Raw genomic sequence first — 21,511 nt, 5'->3', positions numbered from 1 at the left:
GGCGTGTGTGCTGATTGGTCACCATACATTTGTTTTCCTGGAGGTGCCAGACCTATTACTGTTTGAATTTAGCTTAACCTTGGTGGTGAGAAAATATGTAGGTATGAAAGCATCCGTTTTTTCAACAAGCAAAAACTGCACTTTGTCACGGGCGTCATAATGAGTAGACCAAGGTGCAGCGTGGAATATGTTCATCTTGTAGTTTTAATGAAAGAAGAATGAACACTTGCAAATTAAACCAAAAAATGACAGCAGACAGTTCCGTCAGGTACTTTACAACTAAACAGAAAATAATTACCCACAAAACACAAAGGAAAAACAGGCTGCCTAAGTATGGCTTCCAATCAGAGACAACGATAGACACCTGCCTCTGATTGGAAACCATACCCGGCCAAAACATGGAAAACAAAATATAGAATGCCCACCTACCTATCACACCCTGGCCTAGCTAAACAGAGTAAACACAGCTCTCCTAGGTCAGAGCGTGACACACTTTTTCTGGCATGTGTCAGACTATGTCTTTTTTTGGGGGGGGGGGGGGTGCTGCACCTAGTCTACCCACATCCCCAGTGTAAGCCTGCCTTAGCAAATGGGTTTCCCAACAATCACTATGCGTAAATAAAAATCGGGTCACTAAACTCGCTAAAGATAATAAAAAAGCTTTCTAAGCTTTTTCACACGGCAATGCACAGTAGCTGTAAAATGCTGATTGTACAGTGAGAGCACAACAGCCTAACGTTTAGTGACCCCTGATGAACTGTAAATAATGAATGTATAGTTCACCTGGTTGGGCAATAGCCAACTACAGCCATCCAATATATGACACAGGGGAAGCAGGCAAGTAGTTGGAGTATCACTATCAAGTCAGATGGTATAGGCTTTGAGATGAGGAATTCCTAAGCAAAACTGTTGCCATAGGGTCAATTCCATGATAACAAGATGCTGAGACTCTGATTTTTCCATTTAAAATGTATGTCAAACAAAATCCAATGATTGCAATATTAAACAAACCACACAACTCTATGCACAGTGACTACTTTAAAAAATGTCCTTTGAAAATGTTACAACATTTCGCACTGTTGTTCATGTACATTAGTTTTTGTACAGTTGAAGTCAGAAGTTTACATACACCGTAGCCATATACATTTAAACTCAGTTTTTCACAATTCCTGACATTTAATCCTAGTAAACATTTCCTGTCTTAGGTCTGTTAGGATCACCACTTTATTTTAAGAATATGAAATGATTGAATAATAGTAGAGAGAATTATTTATTTCAGCTTTTATTTATTTCATCACATTCCCAGTGGGTCAGAAGTTTACATACACTCAATTAGTATTTGGTAGCGTTGCCTTTAAATTGTATAACTTGGGTCAAACGTTTTGGGGAGCCTTCCACAAGCTTCCCACAGTAAGTTGGGTGAATTTTGGCCCATTCCTCCTGACAGAGCTGGTGTAACTGAGTTAGGTTTGTTGGCTTCCTTGCTCGCACACGCTTTTTCAGTTCTGCCCACAAATTTTCTATAGGATTGAGGTCAGGGCTTTGTGATGGCCACTCCAATACCTTGACTTTGTTGTCCTTAAGCCATTTTGCCACAACTTTGGAAGTATGCTTGGGATCATTGTCCATTTGGAAGACCCATTTGCAACCAAGCTTTAACTTCCTGACTGATGTCTTGAGATGTTGCTTCAATATATCCACACATTTTCCCTACCTCATGATGCCATCGATTTGTGAAGTGCACCAGTCCCTCCTGCAGCAAAGCACCCCCACAACATGATGCTGCCACCCCCGTGCTTCACGGTTGGGATGGTGTTCTTCGGCGTGCAAGCCTCCCCTTTTCCTTCCAAACATAATGATGGTCATTATGGCCAAACAGTTCTAATTTTGTTTCATCAGACCAGAGGACATTTCTCCAAAAAGTACGATCTATGTCCGCATATGCAGTTGCAAACCGTAGTCTTTTTATATGGCGGTTTTGGAGCAGTGGCTTCTTCCTTGCTGAGCGGCCTTTCAGGTTATGTCGATATAGGACTCATTTTACTGTGGATATAGATACTTTTGTACCTGTTTCCTCCAGCATCTTCACAAGGTCCTTTGCTGTTGTTCTGGGATTGATTTGCACTTTTCGTACCAAAGTACGTTCATCTCTAGGAAACAGAACGCGTCTCCTTCCTGAGTGGTATGACGGCTGCGTGGTCCCATGGTGTTTATACTTGCGTACTATTGTTTGTACAGATGAACGTGGTACCTTCAGGGGTTTGGAAATTGCTACCAAAGATGAACCAGACTTGTGGAGGTCTACAATGTTCTTTCTGAGTTCTAAAGGCAAAGTCAACTTGGTGTATGTAAACTTCTGACCCACTGGAACTGTAATACAGTGAATTATAAGTGAAATAATCTGTCTGTAAACAATTGTTGGAAAAATTACTTGTGGCATGCACAAAGTAGATGTCCTAACCGACTTGCCAAAACTATAGTTTATTAACATGAAATCTGTGGAGTGATTGAAAAACGAGTTTTAATGACTGCAACCTAAATGTATGTAAACTTCCGACTTCAACTGTAAATGTTCAGTGGACATTGTTAGAGGTCTTTGTGCATAGTTGTAGGATTTCTTTAACTTTTCAATCATTGTTTTTGATTGAAATACATTTGAAATAGTCTCAGCATCACTCTGCTACCGTGGAATTATAGTCAAGTCAACCTTGTTCATTCTAAATTGAGGGATGTAATTTATGAGAGACCTGGAAATCAGATTTACATCAAATGCAGAAAAGGGCTTTATTACAGACAGAAATGCTCCTCAGTTTCATCAGCTGTCCTGGTGGCTGGTCTGAGACTATCCCGCAGGTGAAGAAGCTGGATGTGGAGGTCCTGGGCTGGCATGGTTACTCGGGGTCTGCAGTTGTGAGGCCGGTTGGACGTACTGCCAAATTCTCTAAAACGTCATTGTAGGAGGCTTATGGTAGAGAAATGAGCATTCAATTCTCTGGCAACAGCTCTGGTGGAAATTCCTGCAGTCTGCATGCCAATTGCATGCTCCCTCAAAACTTGAGACATCTGTGTCATTGTGTTGTGTGACAAAACTGCACATTGTAGTGGCCTTTTATTGTCCCCAGTACAAGGTGCACCTGTGTAATGACCATGCTGTTTAATCAGCTACTTGATGTGCCACACCTGTCAGGTGGATGGATTATCTTGGCAAAGGAGAAATGCTCACTAACATGGCTGTAAACAAATGTGTGCACAACATTTGAGAGAAATAAGCTTTTTGTGCATATGGAACATTTCTGGGATCTTTTATTTTAGCTCATGAAACATGGGACCAACACTTGACATGTTGCCTTTATATTTTTGTTCAGTATATTTTACTCAACTAGAGATAAAAAATAAATTGTTTATTTAAAAAGATGGGCCTGGCTAACACGGACTGTTTCCTCACCTTATTTGTTGGTTATTTACCTACCTGGTAGGTATCTCTATTACAGAAAGTCAAATAAAGGTTTGTGCCAACCGGGAGTGTGACTTCTTTCCCCAATGATTTCCTATGGCTGAGGTATTTTGTCAGTTATCAGTTATTCTATACCAAGGCTAGATGAGGCTGAATGGCAACAACAACAACACACACACAACTGCAATACTTGTGAATCTCATTGGTACATGACTGTTCAGTATAATGTCCATCATGAATATCCACCAGTTGAAAATATGGATTTCTTGTCTGAATTATTATATATTTTTTAAATGTTTTATTTTACTAGGCAAGTCAGTTAAGAACAAATTCTAATTTACAATGACCGCCTAAACCCGGGACAATTGTGCATCCCCCTATGGGACTCCCAATCACGGCCAGATGTGATGCAGTCTGGATTCAAACCAGGGACTGCAGTGATGCCTCTTACACTGAGCTGCTGTACCTTAGACCGCTGCGCAACTCGGGAGCCAATTAAGGTTTTATTAACAGGGACATACATACACAACAAAGGAAGTTTATAAAATAAAGTAATTGATAGGAAATGCAATTTACTACATAAATTATAGTCAGAGCCTCGCCCCTTTGTTTGCTTAACTGGGGGAATGGGATGGATAAATGGATAACAATAGGCAGGGTGGGGCTCAACAGGCGGAATGTGTCCCAAAGCCCTATGGGCCCTGGTCAAAATTAGTGCACTTTTTACGTCCTGACCATAGTAAGTTGTTATTTTCTATGGTAGAGTAGGTCAGGGCGTGATTGTCCGTTTTTGTATTTCTATGTTTAGTTTCTAGTTTTGTATTTCTAGGTTGGTTTTTGTTTGGCATGACCTCCAATTAGAGGCAGCCGGTTGTCGTTGTCTCTATTTGGAGGTCATATTTAAGTTGATGTTTGTCCCACTTGTTTTTTGTGGGTGATTATATTTTGTGAGTAGTGTTTGTTCCTCCTGCGTCACAGTTTGTTGTTTTGTCCTTCAGTTTATTTTTTTGTATTGCATTAAGTTTCACAGTTTAATAAATATGTGGAACGAAACAGACGCAGAATTTTGGTCCAATCATTCAAACAGCCATGACAGCACTATGTATACGTGTCATAAGCGTCGTAATGATCGGACCAAACTGCAGCGGGTATGTGAAACATCTTCTTGATTTATTAAAGAAATGAACACTGAACAAAAGAATGACGAAAAACAGTCCTGTAAGGTACTCTGACTATACATGGAACAACCACCCACAAAACACAAGACAAAAACCCCTACTTAAATATGGACTCTAATCAGAGTCAACGAGATACAGCTGCCTCCAATTAGAGACCAATCCCAAACAATACCACATAGAAATAGAAATACTAGAAATGATTGAACCCAGGTCTGTATTGACGCCTCTAGCAATAAAATGCAGTGCCTTAGACCGCTGCGCAACTTGGAAAGCCCTCAGGCCCATCTTTTTAAAGAAGCACCATTTATTTAAGTAGTTTTGTTCTGGTCACAAGATAATCCAGATAATTACAATAAACAGAGCCACAATCAGGCAGAAAACCTAATGTTCTATTCTCAGCAAGGGCCATCTTTTCAAAGAAAACAATGAAATTATCTCTATTTCAGCTAAATAAGCAGATTTGTTGAGATTACAAGAAAATCCTAATAATTCAGCTGAAGAGCGCCACAGTCATGCAGAAAAATCTGATTGTTCTATTAGAACAATCAGTTTCCTTGGCTGATGTGGCTGCTACTTAGAAATACTATAACAGTAAATGAATAGATGACATTCACTGCTATGAGGCCGTCTCCAGTATAACGGCATAGTTTACACAGCCCACCGCGGACCTTTGACAAATACATCTCCGTCCAATAGTCTGTTTTGCAGTGGTGTAAAGTACTTAATTAAAATTACTTGAAAGTACTACTTAAGTATTTTTTGGGGGTATCTGTACTTTACTGTTTATATTTTTGACAACTTTTACTTCACTATATTCCTAAAGAAGAATATGTACTTTTTACGCCATACATGTTCCCTGACACTCAAAAGTACTCGTTGCATTTTGAATGGTTAGCAGGACAGAACAATTGTGGAATTCACACACTTATCAAGAGAACATCCCTGGTCTTCCCATTTGCCTCTGATCTGGCGGACTCACTAAACACACATGCTTTGTTTGTAAATTATGTCGGAGTGTTGGAGCATGCCCCTGGCTATAGGTACATTTAAAAATCAAAGACAATGGTACCTTCTGGTTTACTTAATAAGGAATTTGAAAAGATTTATACATTTACTTTTGATACTTAATTATATTTAAAACCAAATACTTTAGACTTTTACTCAAGTACTTTTTTACTGGGTGACTTTCACTTTTACTTGAGTCATTTTCGATAAAAGGTACCTTTATTTTTACTCAAGTATGACAATTGGGTACTTTTTCCACCACTGCTGTTTTGTCAACGAACTCAGTGTATTCGAACACTGGTGGTAACCATATGATCCCAATGTAGGGATCATGTAGGTAGCCTAGTAAAACGATGCCCCCCTCTGGTATATTATTTTACGAACTATCTGGATCCTAGGGTGAGGTTAAATGCGGCAAACACATTTTGGTTGAATGCATTCAGCTGTGAAACTGACTTGGTATCTCCTTTCACTTCGTTGTTGTTTCCTTGTTTACTACTGAAATATATGGGCGGACTGAAATGGACGGACCCACTGTAAATGTATTTTTTCATATAAAACGTGTCCCAGTGCAACATGCCTAGATCTTCCCACTGGGGCATGGCTTATGGAGAGTTCTATGAAATAAGCGCTGGTATGGCCGTATTGTAGCCCAACGAGTTCTCACACGGGTTCCGATGGCTATAGTGTAGCAGGGCTGCAAGCAAAAGCCATAAAGGCAAAGAGGGATGGGCTATCAGCTGATCATAGCCAATGTAGATGATGACCTAGTTACCTAGCTTTGCTATCGAAACAGGCTAGTTTTTACTTGATTTGAGCTTGTTCTGCTACTGAGATATGCCTCGACTTACTATCAAGGAGTCGATGTGCAGCAGCGCGCTTTTATTTTGAAGGCTAAAACCGGAAGTTCCTGTTTTGTATGCTGGCAGCAGAAACAGTATCTAGTTCCCATCCCATGACTTGTATCATAACAGTAGGGAATGGGGGTGGTCAGGTTGACTACAGCTAAACAGAGACTAGACAGGACCGCAATCTTACCACAATGCCAGACGGACTTATTACAAGCAGGTAAAATTAAGAAAATTTCGTAGCTGTCTTTCTTTGACGTTTCGGGGTTGCCTGATAACATGAACACTTGTGAAACACATCCCCATCGTTGTTTACTTGTTGAAGCCAGTCTTTGTTTTTCCCTGTACCAACCCAGGGGTCCCTTTGACTTAGTTGCAACTATTCACCAAACTATTGTGCACATATTAATTAATACCAGCATGTAGTGAAATAAAAGTTGTCATTGACATGTTTGCTGGATTCCTTTCTTGCTGTTTACCGTTGGGACAGTGTGGAATGATGTTTATGCAAGATGTCACTCCACAGTTCTGTTCTTGTATGAATCTTGCACTTTGTGCAGTTACTTTTGGTCAATGTCACAATGTTTTTCATCCCAGGCCGTTGCAGAATGAGGTGACAGGCATAGATCTGCAGGTGCCTCTTTACCAGGAGATCCGTGGTACCATGATGACAGGTCATGTGGAGTACCAGATAATTGTGGTGACTCGGCTGGCTGCCTTCAAATCCGCCAAGCACAAACCTGAAGACATTGTACAGCTGTTGGTAGGTAGTCACAGGTAGTCGTAGTCCCATGTAAGTTAGGTGGAAACATAAGTATTAGCATCCTGCCCCTGTGCCCCTAATCACCTCTAATTGAAAGTGATGGTGTAGCAGCTACTGCTTGGTCTGAAATTGTGGTAACACTTCACTGTAGCATTCAGTATGTACAGTATGCATTCCTAAACCCTTTATAACAGCTACATAATGCATAATAACATTAAGATTTTGAACAACAACCAAATTTCGTAGCTGTCTTTCTTTGACGTTTCGGTTGGATTTGTAACGGTTGGATTTGAACCCCAAAGCATTGCTATAAAAGCTACAGGCGTACCTATACCATGCATGTTTTACATGTGTTTTGCAGGTTTCAAAGAAATACAGTGAAATTGATGAGTTTTACTACAGACTCATGGGTCAGTATCCGAAGATCACCTTACCAGCCATGCCTCGCAAGGCCCTGTTTGTAGGCGAGGCAGACATCCGGGAGCGTAGGGTGGCCTTTGACGAACTGGTCAAGTTCATCTCCAAGAATTCTACACTTGCTACTTGCCCAGAGGTGTTGGAGCTCTTAGGTAATGTACCACAATGCACTACAGTAAATAGTATTTTTTCTATAGAATTTTTTGACATTTTAATGTGCTCTTTCCTACTCGTTCCTTCTAAATATGGCATCATGCACTGTAAATAACTTGTTTGATTTGCTTGTCTGACTGAAACTTGCACTTTCTAACTCATTCACCTACATTAATGCCACCCCTCTATCTTAATGCAAACTACATAGGTCAGAAAATGTTCAACTTTGGGGATTAATACTACTGCACTGCACCAAACTGTGAAATTATTATTTGAACAATGAGGTTACTGTATATCAAGGCGGTCAGGGGTTCAAATTGACATGTATCTGCCTGGCTAGTTATTTAACAAAAGTATAAATTATTAACCAACAGAAAAAATAAACAGTACTTCCCTGTAGTGTAGAAGTTGCCTTATTTAATCAAGAATATAATATCATAAAGAATATTTGGCTCACAGTTCATATTTCTGTAGGGGCGAAGTCCACAATGGCAGATTTGAAAACCAGGAACGTTGCAGATTGGCAGGACCAGGATAAAGAAGAAGGCTTTAATTTCTTTGAAAGTGAGGAGACCCCTGCTGCTGCTGCGAAAGTAACCAAACATGTTCCACCAGTGAAACCTAGGGAAGAGGAGCAGGAACATGACGATGATGATGAGTACCTTGGACCTCTAGGCAATTTAAAGTAAGAACCTTGCTGAGGTTGTGTTCATTTTAGATGTTTTTCTCAATGGTTTTGGCGTCTTCTCAAATATCTGTATTCTGGATCAAATGGATGAAGAGAAAATATCATTTCAGACTGTAAATCAACAACATTTGAAAATTGGGATACTTTCTACAGGCACTGTATGGTATTTAATATGTTCTGTCACCCTTTCCCCCAGGTGCACGAGGCAGAAGAAGAAAAAGCCTCCACAGGCTAAAGTATCTACCCAGCCTAAGTTATCTCTGTTTGATGAGGCTGAGGATATAGATGATGACTTGTTTCAACCTGCAGCCAAAGACAGTTAGTATAAATATTTAAATACAGATTCTGTGTTCCATTTATTGCTTCCATAGAAACTGTCATAATAATGTCATAAGCTGTCTACAAACAGTGTCAGTGTCAGAGATTCCAGACTGACATCCCGTAAATGAAAATATCAGATCTGGTCCCAAGGAAGCCTGCCTCTTGTCCAATTTAAGTTAAACTCATATCTTCATTGTGCTAACAGGCAACGTTAAGCTGTTTAAGGAGCCAGACTTGATAGGGAAAGTGAAGTTGGGGGACCCTTTACTACTTCCAACAGCATACAAGGATGTGGCATCTGCAGATTCAGGACTGGATGAGGATACAGATGAACTTTTCAGGTATACAGTCACAGTTATTTGCGAGACAAGGTGGTTATTACAACATTGTATTAGCCATTCAACATTGTCCTTGTTTCCCTTTTCAGGATAGAAGACAACTTTGACAAGCTCCTCCAGTTGAAGAAAAGTATCAAGGCAAGGCCAGTTCCTGCCCCCAAACCCAAACTGGCCCCAAAGCCAAAACTGCCTGTGAAGCCCTCCTCTCTAATCTCAGGTGGTGGGGGCCCAGTTGTGTGTGTTCTTCCAGTTGCAGATGAGGTGAAGGATCAAATCGACATTCTCAAGTATATCCAACAAAATGAGTCTACATCTATTGATGATCTGGATCTATTTTAATTGGCAACTAAATGATAGTAACTGATTAGGACTCATGAAGTTGTTAGCAGGCTACAGAGGAAAATAACAGCCTAAAATTATGCCTATGATTATATTTTGACATTACCCAGGATTATTCCATCAAGGATGACTTTTTGAAGTCTGATTCTAATAAAAAGTCTACTGAACATGTGTAGTTACAATCAGTGCCGGAAATGGGCCTGTATGGTATAATTTATTGTTACCCATATTGCTTTCCTACTTTTTATACTGGAAATGCTGTATACATTACCATGATTGAGTGGTTCCAAATGCAATGTCTTCACAAATAAATCAAACTCATTTTTTTTAATACCTGCACAGTCATTTTGGATTTATCCTACTAAATGTCTTGTCGGAACATATTCATGTAAAAATGTTTTTAAACAACAAATTTTACAAAATGGTATGTTTACTTGCATTATTTATTGAAAGCATCCTATATTACAGTACAAGTCAGCACAAATGAAGTCTGATAGTTACTGAATTTTATAACAATTTCAGTTTTTTTTAAAGTTCCATCCTAAATACTATTGAAAATCAGGTTATGGTGGTGCCCATCTGAGATGTAAATTATTTTGGTCCAGCTATTACTCAGAAGACAGCATTGTCATAGATTTTTGTCTGCTGGGGCCACCTCTAGGAAGAGCTGCAGGAACACAGTGACTTTCTCCAACAGTCCAGGGCAGAGTTTGTAGTGAATGAATGGCACATAAACCAATACACCACTGAAGATGAATATGGTGACGTAGAGGTACTCTATTGTGGGGTTGTCAATGATAGGTGCCATCACGAGGAAAATCGCTGCCATGATGACCAAGATGGGGATTACAATGGGAACCTGGGTGAATAAACAAAAACAGTGGTACTGTCACAAGAGTTGAGAAAGCAGATGGGTCCATTCAGGCAATTTAATTTTAATAAATCAATCGTGTGTTGTTCAAAAGGGCTCAGACCTTTATAAATAAAATAAGAAATTAGATATCTTATGAGACTCACGCTATATGTCCTGGGAAGTTCAGGTTTCTTGATCTTGAGGTAGAGAAGCCCAGACAGAGTGATTGTATAGAAGAACCAGGCTGTAAAACTGGCAATATCAATGGAGAGGGATGGAAGATAAATAAAGCAACAATTTGATAAATGTATTGAGACATTTTGAAGTCAAAGCATAAACTACCTGAAGAAGTTGACAATGCTCTGGAAGTCCCCAGGGATGAGAACCAGAAGTGAGATAGCCGTGGTGAAGATCAGGGCTGGAGAGGGGGTCAGTCGATTCACATGGGCCATGGCAAGAATATCAGGCTGGAGACAAAAACAACACAAATGTTGACATAAAAACTACAAAACTATCTAACTCAACACCTACATCAGACTATGCCAAGGTTTCCTTTTGAAAAATGTCAGTTAAAATTGCCTGTCTCTTGCATGTGTTTCTCACCATGTGTCCCTCTCTTGCAGCCACAAAGCACACCCGGCCACCACTAAAGAATGTTCCATTCAGGGAGCCAAAAGCAGACAAAGCAGCTGCGATGGACATCACCCATCCCCAGCTCCCGAGCACCTTATTCCTGTTAAAGACAACAATGTAATTTGTCAGCTCATCAAACATTGACATTTCTTTTGAGAGAGGTGTGTGGATGGAGTTAAGCTCTCTCACCCCCAGGTGACAGCCACTGCACTCGACAACATCAGTTCTCTGGGCGTCATGGCAGCCAAGTAGCTCACATTGACCAGTAGATAGAGCATGGTTACCATGGGGATGGCAATCATAACGGCCCTGGGCAGATTTACCTGAGAGGGTGCAAGATGGATAAAGATATGTTAAGTCCTTAAGATCATGGAACAAAGGACATTACTTATTACAGTGCATTCTTACCTCAGGTCTTTTCAGTTGTTCTTTCACATAGTTTAAGTTGTACAAGCCAGTGACGGACCAGAGGCCTTAGTAAAAAGCCATCCCTATGGAGCTCACACCCAAGTTCGTACAGTCAAAATATTTTTTTTTGTACAGTAACATTCCCCTGTGCAATTTTCACTACTCCTCCGATTACTATAACCATCAGGGCAAATAAGTAGCTTTGCCACCAAGAAGACCACCTGAATTCTCATGGATAAATGTACATTCAAGATTCTGGCCATGGCTACAACCATGGTGGCTGCAACAGCAGCACATTTCACTATTAGCTGAAAGGAGAACAGTCTTGGTAGAAAGAAGTCCCCTCCTGATTCTTTAATAATGGTTCCTAGCTCAGCTTACGAGAGTGCCCCCAGCATGGCTACTAGGCCAGACAGGGCCCAAATGATCAGGCTTGCCTTTGGACTTCCAATGTAGGACAGCACAAACTGAGGGGACATGAATATACCCGATCCAATCATGATTCCTGCTACCAGTGAAACAGCACCGACTAAACCCAACTTGCACTTCAGTTGAAGCCCTTCTGTTTCTGTTTTTGCCATGGCCAGCTTACTGATTCAAACAACAGGAGAAACTGTTGTCAATGGTCAATCCTTTCTTCTTAAGCAAGACAAATAAATACAAAGACCTGGAAAATCTTTGATGCTGGGTGCAAAGTACTTAGTAGTTAATATTAACTTCTCAGGTTGCAAAAAGTATATTGTTGTGTCTTCTTTGTTTATAGATGTAAAATGGTTCCCATACAGATTACCCCCCCAAAGTGTTTGTTAAAGATTCACCAAATTATTACTGCAACAAAAAAAAGGTCTGATTGACTAGGAGAGTGAGAAAGGGGGATGCTATGTCATTGTACACTTGGATAATTCCTTTGCCTGAAGGTTGGAAAGGTTAAGGCCAAGGTTGACCTACAGTATCTCACCATTGTTATATGTGTTGGTCATAAAGCCACCTGCAATTGCTGTCAAAAGCCATGTAAATGTAAAAATGACAGCTGAGGTCTTGCCCTCTAGCTAATGATGTAGTTCTGCAGACATTTTACACCATATTTCCATCCTGATAAGTGTATCAGATGCAGTTAAAAAAATAGATAAGGGCACACTATATCTCTGTTGGTGGGGTGGTCCAAAGATCAAGACCATTTGGCAGGATGCGATAGAGTAGACTTGTCAGGTATTGTCTCAGTTGATTTGCCTGTATATCCTATACTCTGTATTTTTGGTTTATTTCCTGTGGGCTATAACCTCAGTAGTACAAAAAAGAAAACGGTTTGTTTTTGCCTACTCCAGGAAAAACATACTTTCGCAGCACTCAATATCAAACTGTTTAATTGTTCTTTACCTCAGGGTGTTTTAGTTCTTCTGTGACATAATTCAAAGTGTTTCAACCATCATAGGACCATAGTCGCTTTAAAGGAATCATCAATGTTTTCAGTGTACCCCTCGAAAAGCAGCACCACATCTCCAATAATTATCAATGCCAAGACCTCCAGCTTGACCACCATGCAAAATACCTATATGAACATATGACGTACATTCATACTGTTCATGAATTTCTTATTTAAGCCTGCCAGCACCATCTTGCAGATGTCCTCCAGCACAGGTAGTCTCCAATGAAGACTGACATCAAACAAAGTCCATAGGCTGTACAGTTTCAATTATAGTCTTATTCAAAGTTGACTTAAAGGTGCAATATGCAGAAATCACACCGCCATTTCCTGGTTGCAAAAATTCTAATAGTTTGCCTAATTTCATTTCATGTGACAAAACAAGCAATGTAAAGTGGTGAGAATCATTGTACCATCAAAACCGCTGTGAAATATATTCTATGTTTAAAGCTGTTGTACAAAACCGAAAATAAACAAACTTAAGAACATTAAAACAACAATCAATATCGACATTTCACTATCAATCATGTTACTAGTATGCAAATCATCAAGACACATTTCAGCATGGCTAAGAACCCACTAACAAAAATCTCCTCAGAGTCAAGTGAAGCTACCTAGCCATTTCATTTGCGCTCACCCTTAGAGCACAATGTCAACAGCAGAATGATATCAAATCAAATCAAACTTTATTTGTCACATGCGCTGAATACAACAAGTGTAGACCTTGCAGTGAAATGCTTACTTACAAGCCCTTAACCAACAGCGCAGTTCAAGAAGAGTTAAGAAAATATTTACCAAATTAACAAATGTAAAAAATAATAAAGTGGTAATTGAGGCCTGCAAGCCTTATATGGATTTCCTGCCTCAACGAGGCAAGACTGTGTTTTGTTAAGCCAGGGAACGCTTGGGGATAAAATAGGAAGCAGCCTGCACAAACGGGCAGAGGAGGTGAGAGACAAGAGAGCGATGAAGAGTGAGAGAAATGAGAGCGATGAAGAGTGAGAGAAATGAGAACGATGAAGAGTGAGAAATGAGAGTTATGAAGAGTGAGAGTTATGAAGAGTGAGAGAAACGAGAGTTATGAAGAGTGAGAGAAAAGAGAACAAAATCTGTGTGAGTACCCGTTGTGACCTGGACTGTCGGACTACCTCCCTTGTGTACCAGACCGGATTGGCTGAGAACTCGAGTGTGAGGATTACCCCTGAAAAACGGAACGGACAACATGAACGGCTTGTGGACTGTGAGGTGATTGGTGAATTACCCCTTCTTTCCCCGTGTACAAAACCCCCTAATAAACGTCCCTTTTGCATTCTATTTGTGCTACTGGTGCCTGTTTGTTACTGAACTTGGTCAAGTGGAAACCCCACAGCCTTGAGCCTGCTACGGGGGCACAGGTTAGAAATCATTTGTACATGTAGGTAGGGGTGAAGTGACTATGCATTGATGATAAACAGCGAGTAGCAGCAGTGTACAAAACAAATGGGTGGGTCAATGTAATAGTCCGGTGGCCATTTGATTTAATTGTTAAGCAGTCTTATGGCTTGGGGGTAAAAGCTGTTAAGGAGCCTTTTGGTCCTAGACTTGGCACTCCGGTACCGCTTGCTGTGCGGTAGCAGAGAAAAGTCTGACTTGAGTCTCTGACAATTTTAGGGTCTTTCCTCTGACACCGCCTATTATAGGTCCTGGATTGCAAGAAGCTTGGCCCCAGTGATGTACTGGGCCGTACGCACTACCCTCTGTAGCGCCTTACGGTCAGATGCCGAGCAGTTGCCATACCAGGTGGTGATGCAACTGGTTAGGATGCTCTTGATGGTGCAGCTGTAGAACATTTTGAGGATCTGGGGACCAAATCTTTTAAGTCTCCTGAAGGGGAAAAGGTTTTGTCGTGCCCTCTTCACAACTGTCTTGGTGTGTTTGGACCATGATAGATCGCTGGTGATGTGGACACCAAGGAACTTGAAACTCTCGACCCGCTCCACTACAGCCCGTTGATGTTAATGGGGGCCTGTTCGGCCCACCTTTTCCTGTAGTCCACAATCGCCTCCTTAGTCTTGCTTACAATGAGGAAGATGTTGTCCTGGCACCACACTGCCAGTTCTCTGACCTCCTATAGGCTGTCTTGTTGTCAGTGATCAGACCGACCACTGTTGTGTTGTCAGCAAACTTAATGATGGTGTTGGAGTCGTGTTTCACCACGCAGTCGTGGGTGAACAGGGAGTACAGGAGAGGACTAAGTACACATCCCTGAGGGGCCCCAGTGTTGAGGATCATCTTGGCAGACGTGCTGTTGCCTACCCTTACAACCTGGGGGTGGCCTGTCAGGAAGTCCAGGATCCAGTTGCAAAGGGAGGCGTTTAGTCCCAGGGTCCTTAGCTTAGTGATAAGCTTCGTGGGCACTATGGTGTTGAACGCTGAGCTGTAGTCAGTGAACAGCATTCTCACAAAGGTGTTCCTTTTGTCCAGGTTGTAAAGGGCAGTGTGGATTGAGATGGCGTCATCTGTGGATCTGTTGGGGCGGTATGCAAATTGGAGTGGGTCTAGGGTATCCGGGAGGATGCTGTTGACGTGGGCACGGGGACTATGGTGGTCTGCTTGAAACATGTAGGTATTACAGACTCAGTCAGGGAGAGGATGAAAATGTCAGTGAACACACTTGCCAGTTGGTCCGTGCATGCTTTGCGTACACGTCCTGGCAATCCATCTGGCCCCGCGGCTTTGTGAGATTAGCTCGTTACCTGTATAAAAGACACCTGGGAGCCAGAAATCTTTCTGATTGAGGGGGTCAAATACTTATTTCCCTCATTAAAATGCAAATAATTTTATAACATTTTTGACATGCCTTTTTCTGGATTCTTTTGTTGTTATTCTGTCTCTCACTGTTCAAATAAACCTACCATTAAAATTATAGACTGATCATTTCTTTGTCAGTGGGCAAACATACAAAATCAGCAGGGGATCAAATACTTTTTTCCCTCACTGTAGTTTTCAAGCCCTGCCACATCCGACGAGCGTCAGAGCTGGTGTAGTAGGATTCAATCTTAATCCTGTATTGATGCTTTGCTTGTTTGATGGTTCATCTGAGGGCATAGCAGGATTTCTTATAGGCGTCCGGATTAGTGTCCTGCTCTTTGAATGGGGCTGCTCTTGCCTTTAGCTCGATGCGGAGGTTGTCTGTAATCCACGGCTTCTGGTTGGGATATGTACGTACGATCACTGTGGGGATGAGGTCGTCGATGCACTTATCGATGAAGCCGATGACTATACTCCTCAATGCCATTGGATGAATCCCTAAACACATTCCAGTCTGTGTTAGCAAAACAGTCCTGTAGCGTAGCACCCGCGTCATCTGACCACTTCCGCATTTAGCGAGTCACTGGTACTTCTTGCTTTAATTTTTGCTTGTAAGCAAGAATCAGGAGGATATAATTATGGTCAGATTTGCCAAATGGAAGACGGGGGAGAGCTTTGTATGCATTTCTGTGTGTGGAGTAAAACTTTGGTAAAACTGTTTTAAGTTTGACTGCATTAAAGTCCCCGGCCGCTAGGAGCGCCGCTTCTGTGTGAGCATTTTCTTGTTTGCTTATGGCCTTATAGAGTTGGTTGAGTGCAGTCTTAGTGCCATCATCGGCCTGTGGTGGTAAATAGACGGCTACAAATAATATAGATGAGAACTCTCTTGGTAGATAATGTGGTCTACAACTTATCATAAGGTACTCTACCTCAGGCAAGCAATACCATAACTTCTCTGTTCTGCTGGTGTATCGAAAATCCTCCAGCTCTATATTATCCATGTCGTCGTTCAGCCACGACTCGGTGAAACAAAAGATATTACATTTCTTAATGTCCCGTTGGTAGGATAATCGTAATCGTAGGTCATCGATTTTCTTTTCCAATCATTGCATGTTAGCAAGTAGAATTGATGGCAGTGGGAGTTTACTCGCTCGCCTACGGAATCTCAGAAGGCAGCCCAATCTGCGTCCTCTTTTCCTCCGTCTTTCTTCACGCAAATTACGTAGATCTGTGCCTGTTCCCAGGAGAGCAGTATATCTTTCTCGTCAGACTCATTAAAGGAAAAAGCTTCCTCCAGTTTGTGGTGAGTAATCCCAGTTCTGATGTCCAGAAGTTATTTTGGTCATAAGAGACGGTAGCAGCAACATTATGTACAACACAAGTTAAAAAATAAGTTACAAACAAAGCAAAAAAACGAACAAAATAGCACAATTAGTTACGGGCATGTAAAACCTCAGCCATCCTCTTCGGCGCCATTTTAACAAGTCTGAAAGCACAGATAGAATCATGAGCCAAATGTTTCACCGGATGTATAAATCTGAAGCATCCGGTTGGCATTTCCACTCACCACAAAATATGGTAATGAAAGAAAGCCCAGTGGCCGGTAGTTGAAGCAAGATGGATTTTGGCCAACGTTCTGCAAATTTTGTCATTGATGCAACATTTCATCCCAGTACAGTTTTCTGTTCCCAAAACTAGAATCTGCTATGAACAGAGTGGACTACGTTTTTAATACTTTAGCCTTTGCAAAAGTTAAAAAAAATGTTGTTGTTTAGAAGGAGCGGAAGGGCGAATTGAGTTATTGCACACACGCACTTCACAGAGTAGGCGTTCCCTAATGTAAATATGCAAATACATGCCAGAATGCGCCAATAGGGTTTAGCTAGCTTGTGCTTGGCTCTGCCCACCTCATTGCTTGTTCTGCCAGCTATAATTAATTTGCTACCATTGGAAATGACAGGCTGTGGTCTATCTTGGGTTAGTTATACAAATCTTTGGTACAAGTACAATCCACACAGAGTAACTAGAAAAAGCACAAGTTCCTCCAAAAATGTACTTTAGTACATGTAACTGTTATTTGTAGCACATTACTACCCACCTCAGAGCAGAGGGAACCCAATGTGGCCTGCATGCTACAGCCTGCCCAGATCACCTGGCTGGCTTTGGGGCTTCCTATGTTGGCCAGCACAGACTGAGGGGACATAAAAATGTCAGCTCCCTTCATGGTCCCAGCAATGAATGAGAACACCAATAAGCCCCACTTGAGGCTGAGTTTCTGTGTTTCAGCCATGTGGTAGGAGATCTATCCTCAACAGTTATTTGTATTAAGCTGGAGAGAGGTGTAAATGTTTTGTTCTTATAGGACAAGTTGCACCTACTGTTACATCAGTTAATAATTACAAGATTGTGAGTGGTCAACTTTAATCTCCTCAAAAATGAAACGTACCAGTAACAATGTATACCCATTTTCCATAATTTCAAACATTCTGGAATAGTAGTAACACCTCAGAGACCTGAGGAGGGATGACTAACTAAAATGTTTATGATGTTGCACATTGTTTTCGATTAAGTTGTTTCTAAACCGTCAATGGGAGCCAAGGAAAAACACTTTTTGTCAGGGTCAGTGACACTCAGAATGTGGATGGAATATTTTTTGAGCAGCCTAGCTTGTCAATGTTCTGAATGTTGAACCCCACATTACTGAATAAGTTAAGTAAGGCATGTTATGTCACCCTGTGTCCTGGAGCAAAGCATGCTGCATTATTGAAAATACAGTAGACTGAAAAGATGGGCACAGTTTTGGCGCCAGAAATTGTGTACCTAAACCAGTGTTAGTGTTCCATTGTAATCAACCTGTATGAGATAAGAAATATAATGTATTATGTACTCAAAATCAGCACTAATATAACTTCAATGTACAGTTTATATAATGGAAGTGAATGCATCTCTTTACCTCAGGACGTTTCAGCTCTTCTGTCACATAATTCAAGTTATTCCATCCATCGTAGGACCACAGTCCCTGGTAGAAAGCAATACCTATCGGATTGATGCCCAAGTTGGTCCCATTAAAAGAATCCTCAAAACTTTCTGTTTCCCCTCTGACGAGCAACACCACTCCCCCAATAATTATTACTGAAAGAGCCAGCACCTTGGCCACCATGAAGAACACTTGCATTGACATGGCGAATCGTACATTCAGACAGTTAACAATGGCTGTCACCACAATCCCTGCTGCAGCCACAGACTTCACCACCAGCTGTGGGCATGGACAGTCCTGGTAGAAAGGTGCCAATGCATATTCAGCAAAGCTCAGTGAGATCCCTGCCACACTGGCAGGTCTCACAAATATGACTGAGCTGAAAATTAAAATGAAGGCCAATACTGGGCCTGACGTCCGTAGGATATAGATGTACTCTCCCCCCGACTCTCGGATGACTGTCCCCAGTTCAGCATAGCAGAGAGAGCCAAGCATAGCCAGCAGGCCACAGGCAGCCCAGACCACCAGGCTTCCTCCTGGGCTTCCTATGTTGACCAGAACGAATTGAGGGGACATAAAAATCCCAGATCCAATCATAGTGCCAGCCACGAGCGACACAGCGCCAACCAGTCCCACTTCCCGTTTCAGGCTGAGCTTCTGTGGTTTGCCATCCAGAACTTCAACTGCTGGAAAATTGTGCTCACCAGTCATGTTTTACCATAGAGCAACAAGATATTTGCTGAAGTAAAGCTTTAAAGTCTGTGTCCAAGTCACTTGTACCACCATGAGTGGGTTAATAATTACAGAAGTAAGAGTGAGTATGACTATTTTACAACCACATTTCAGTGCCAAGGGAGTGTTACAGATTAGATAGAGAGATTTTTTTTTTTGGGGGGGGGGGGTCACTGGGGGAGTAAATAAGTACACAGACAAAAATAAATAACTTTATTTTGCACCAATGTCTGAATAGTTTTTCCCCAAGCATTTCTGTAAAATGAATGTGTGTACAGTGCCTTCGGAAAGTATTCAGACACCTTGACTTTTTCACATTTGTTCCGTTATAGCTTTATTCTAAAATTGATTAATAAATACAAATCTTCAGCAATCTACACACAATACCCCATAATGACAATGTGAAAACAGGTTGTTAGAAATTTTTGCAAATGTATTAAACATAAAAACATAAATACCTGATTTACATAAGTATTCAGACCCTTTTCTATAAGACTAGAAGTTGAACTCAGGTGCATCCTGTATTCATTGATCCTCCTTGAAATGTTTCTACAACTTGATTGGAGTCCATCTGTGGTAAATTCAATTGATTGGACATGACTTGGAAAGGCACACACCTGGCACACACATGACAGCCTGCTTGGAGTTTGCCAAAAGGCCCCTAAAGACTCTCAGATGATGAGAAACCGTATTCTCTGGTCTGAGGAAACCAAGATTGATCTCTTTGGCCTGAATGCCAAGCGTCACGTCTGGAGGAAGCCTGGCACCATCCCTACGTTGAAGCATGGTGGTGGCAGCAGCAGTCCGGCAGGGACTGGGAGACTAGTCAGGATCGAGGGAAAGATGAACGGAGCAAAGTAAAGAGAGATCCTTGATGAAAACCTGCTCCAGAGCTCTCAGGGCCTCAACCTGGGGTGAAGGTTCACCTTCCAACAGGACAACAACACTAAGCACACAGTCAAGAAAAACCAAGAGTGGCTTCAGGACAAATCTCTGAATGTCCTTGAGTGGCCCAGCCAGAGCCCGGACTTGAACCCGATCTAACATCTCTGGAGAGACCTGAAAATAGCTGTGCAGTGACGCTCCACATCCAACCTGACAGAGCTTGAGAGGATCTGTAGAGAAGAATGGGAGAAACTCCCCAAATACAGGTGTGCCAAGCTTATAGCATCATACCCAAGAAGACTTGAGGCTGTAATCGCTGCCAAAGGTGCTTCAACAAAGTTCTGAGTAAAGGGTCTGAATACTTATGTAAATTAGATATTTCAGTTAAAAACATTTATATAAAATTGCAATACATTTTAAAAACCTGTTTTTGCTTTGTCATTATGAGGTATTGTGTGCAGAATGATGAGAAAAAAACGAATGATTTAATCAATTTTAGAATATGGCTTTTTGTCGTAACAAAATGTGGAAAAGGTCTGGGGGTTTGAATACTTTCCGAATGCACTGTAGGTAGGGGTATAGTGACAAGCAGCAGCCTATGTGGTGAGTGTGAAAGTATGTGTGTGTGTGAGTGCGTGGCATCAGTATGCATGTGTGTGCATGTAGTGTGTGTACAATATGTGTGTGTTGGAGTGTCGGTGTGAGTGTGTGGGTAGAGTCCAGTGTGTGTGCATGGAGTCATTGCAAGAGAGCTAATGCAAAGGTAGTCCGGGTAGCCATTTCATTAGCTATTTAACAGTCTTGTTTAGAAGTCTTACGGCTTGGGGGTAGAATCTGTTCAGGGTACTGTTGGTTCCAGACTTGGTGCATTGGTACCACTTGCTGTGCGGTAGCAGAGAGAACAGTCAGTCTGTGGCTTGGGTGGATGGAGTCTTTGACAATTTCTTGGGCCTTCCTCTGACACCGCAGGGAGTCAGTGTTGTACTGGGCCATACTGTATGCACTACCCTCTGTAGCGCCTTGCAGTCGGATGCCAAGCAGTACCATACCAAGCGGTGATGCAGCCAGTCAAGATGCTTTTTGCGGATCTGAGGGCCCATGCCATATCTTTTCAGCTTCCTGAGTGGGAAGTGGCATTGTCGTGCCCTCTTCACAACTGTGTTGTTGTGTTTGGACCATGATAGATCCTTAGTGATGGGGACACCAAGGAGCTTGAAGCTCTCAATCCTCTCCACTACAGCGCCGTCGATGTGATTGGGGGAGTGCTCGGCCCACGATCAGCTCCTTTGTCTTACTGATGTTGAGG

At 41.7% G+C, this 21,511-nt stretch overlaps 2 protein-coding genes across 2 annotated transcripts; one reads left to right on the top strand and one right to left on the bottom strand.

Moving 5' to 3' along the window:
- The first annotated feature begins 6,554 nt into the window (after window positions 1-6,554).
- Window positions 6,555-9,835, top strand: hs1bp3 (HCLS1 binding protein 3). Its single transcript, XM_029713209.1, has 7 exons — window positions 6,555-6,705; window positions 7,083-7,248; window positions 7,610-7,817; window positions 8,293-8,503; window positions 8,703-8,824; window positions 9,033-9,168; window positions 9,255-9,835. Exons 1-7 carry the CDS (start codon window positions 6,680-6,682, stop codon window positions 9,502-9,504), a joined length of 1,119 nt encoding a protein of 372 aa, XP_029569069.1. The 5' UTR covers window positions 6,555-6,679; the 3' UTR covers window positions 9,505-9,835.
- Window positions 9,836-9,950: 115 nt separating this feature from the next.
- Window positions 9,951-19,357, bottom strand: LOC115162167 (b(0,+)-type amino acid transporter 1-like). The gene is made up of 6 exons (XM_029713208.1): window positions 18,565-19,357; window positions 11,180-11,313; window positions 10,961-11,090; window positions 10,700-10,824; window positions 10,522-10,609; window positions 9,951-10,363 (listed from the first exon to the last, which is right to left on the bottom strand). The coding sequence occupies exons 1-6, from the start codon at window positions 19,297-19,299 to the stop codon at window positions 10,133-10,135; spliced, it is 1,443 nt and encodes a 480-aa protein (XP_029569068.1). The 5' UTR covers window positions 19,300-19,357; the 3' UTR covers window positions 9,951-10,132.
- Window positions 19,358-21,511: the final 2,154 nt, after the last annotated feature.

The sequence above is a fragment of the Salmo trutta genome, chromosome 25, assembly GCF_901001165.1.
Source record: "Salmo trutta chromosome 25, fSalTru1.1, whole genome shotgun sequence".
Taxonomy (NCBI): Eukaryota; Metazoa; Chordata; class Actinopteri; order Salmoniformes; family Salmonidae; genus Salmo; species Salmo trutta.
This window is presented reverse-complemented; position numbering and strand designations above follow the sequence as displayed.

Excerpts from the sequence above, each read along its gene's own strand:
- LOC115162167 (XM_029713208.1), bottom strand. The coding sequence starts at position 19,299 with ATGACTGGTGAGCACAATTTTCCAGCAGTTGAAGTTCTGGATGGCAAA. Across the intron at positions 11,314-18,564 it reads AAGAGCTGAAACGTCCTGAG|GTAAATCTGCCCAGGGCCGT; the intron begins GTAAAGAGATGC and ends GCACCCTCTCAG. Across the intron at positions 10,610-10,699 it reads AGCATTGTCAACTTCTTCAG|TTTTACAGCCTGGTTCTTCT; the intron begins GTAGTTTATGCT and ends TGATATTGCCAG.
- hs1bp3 (XM_029713209.1), top strand. The coding sequence starts at position 6,680 with ATGCCAGACGGACTTATTACAAGCAG. Across the intron at positions 8,504-8,702 it reads GGACCTCTAGGCAATTTAAA|GTGCACGAGGCAGAAGAAGA; the intron begins GTAAGAACCTTG and ends CCTTTCCCCCAG. Across the intron at positions 9,169-9,254 it reads GATACAGATGAACTTTTCAG|GATAGAAGACAACTTTGACA; the intron begins GTATACAGTCAC and ends TTCCCTTTTCAG.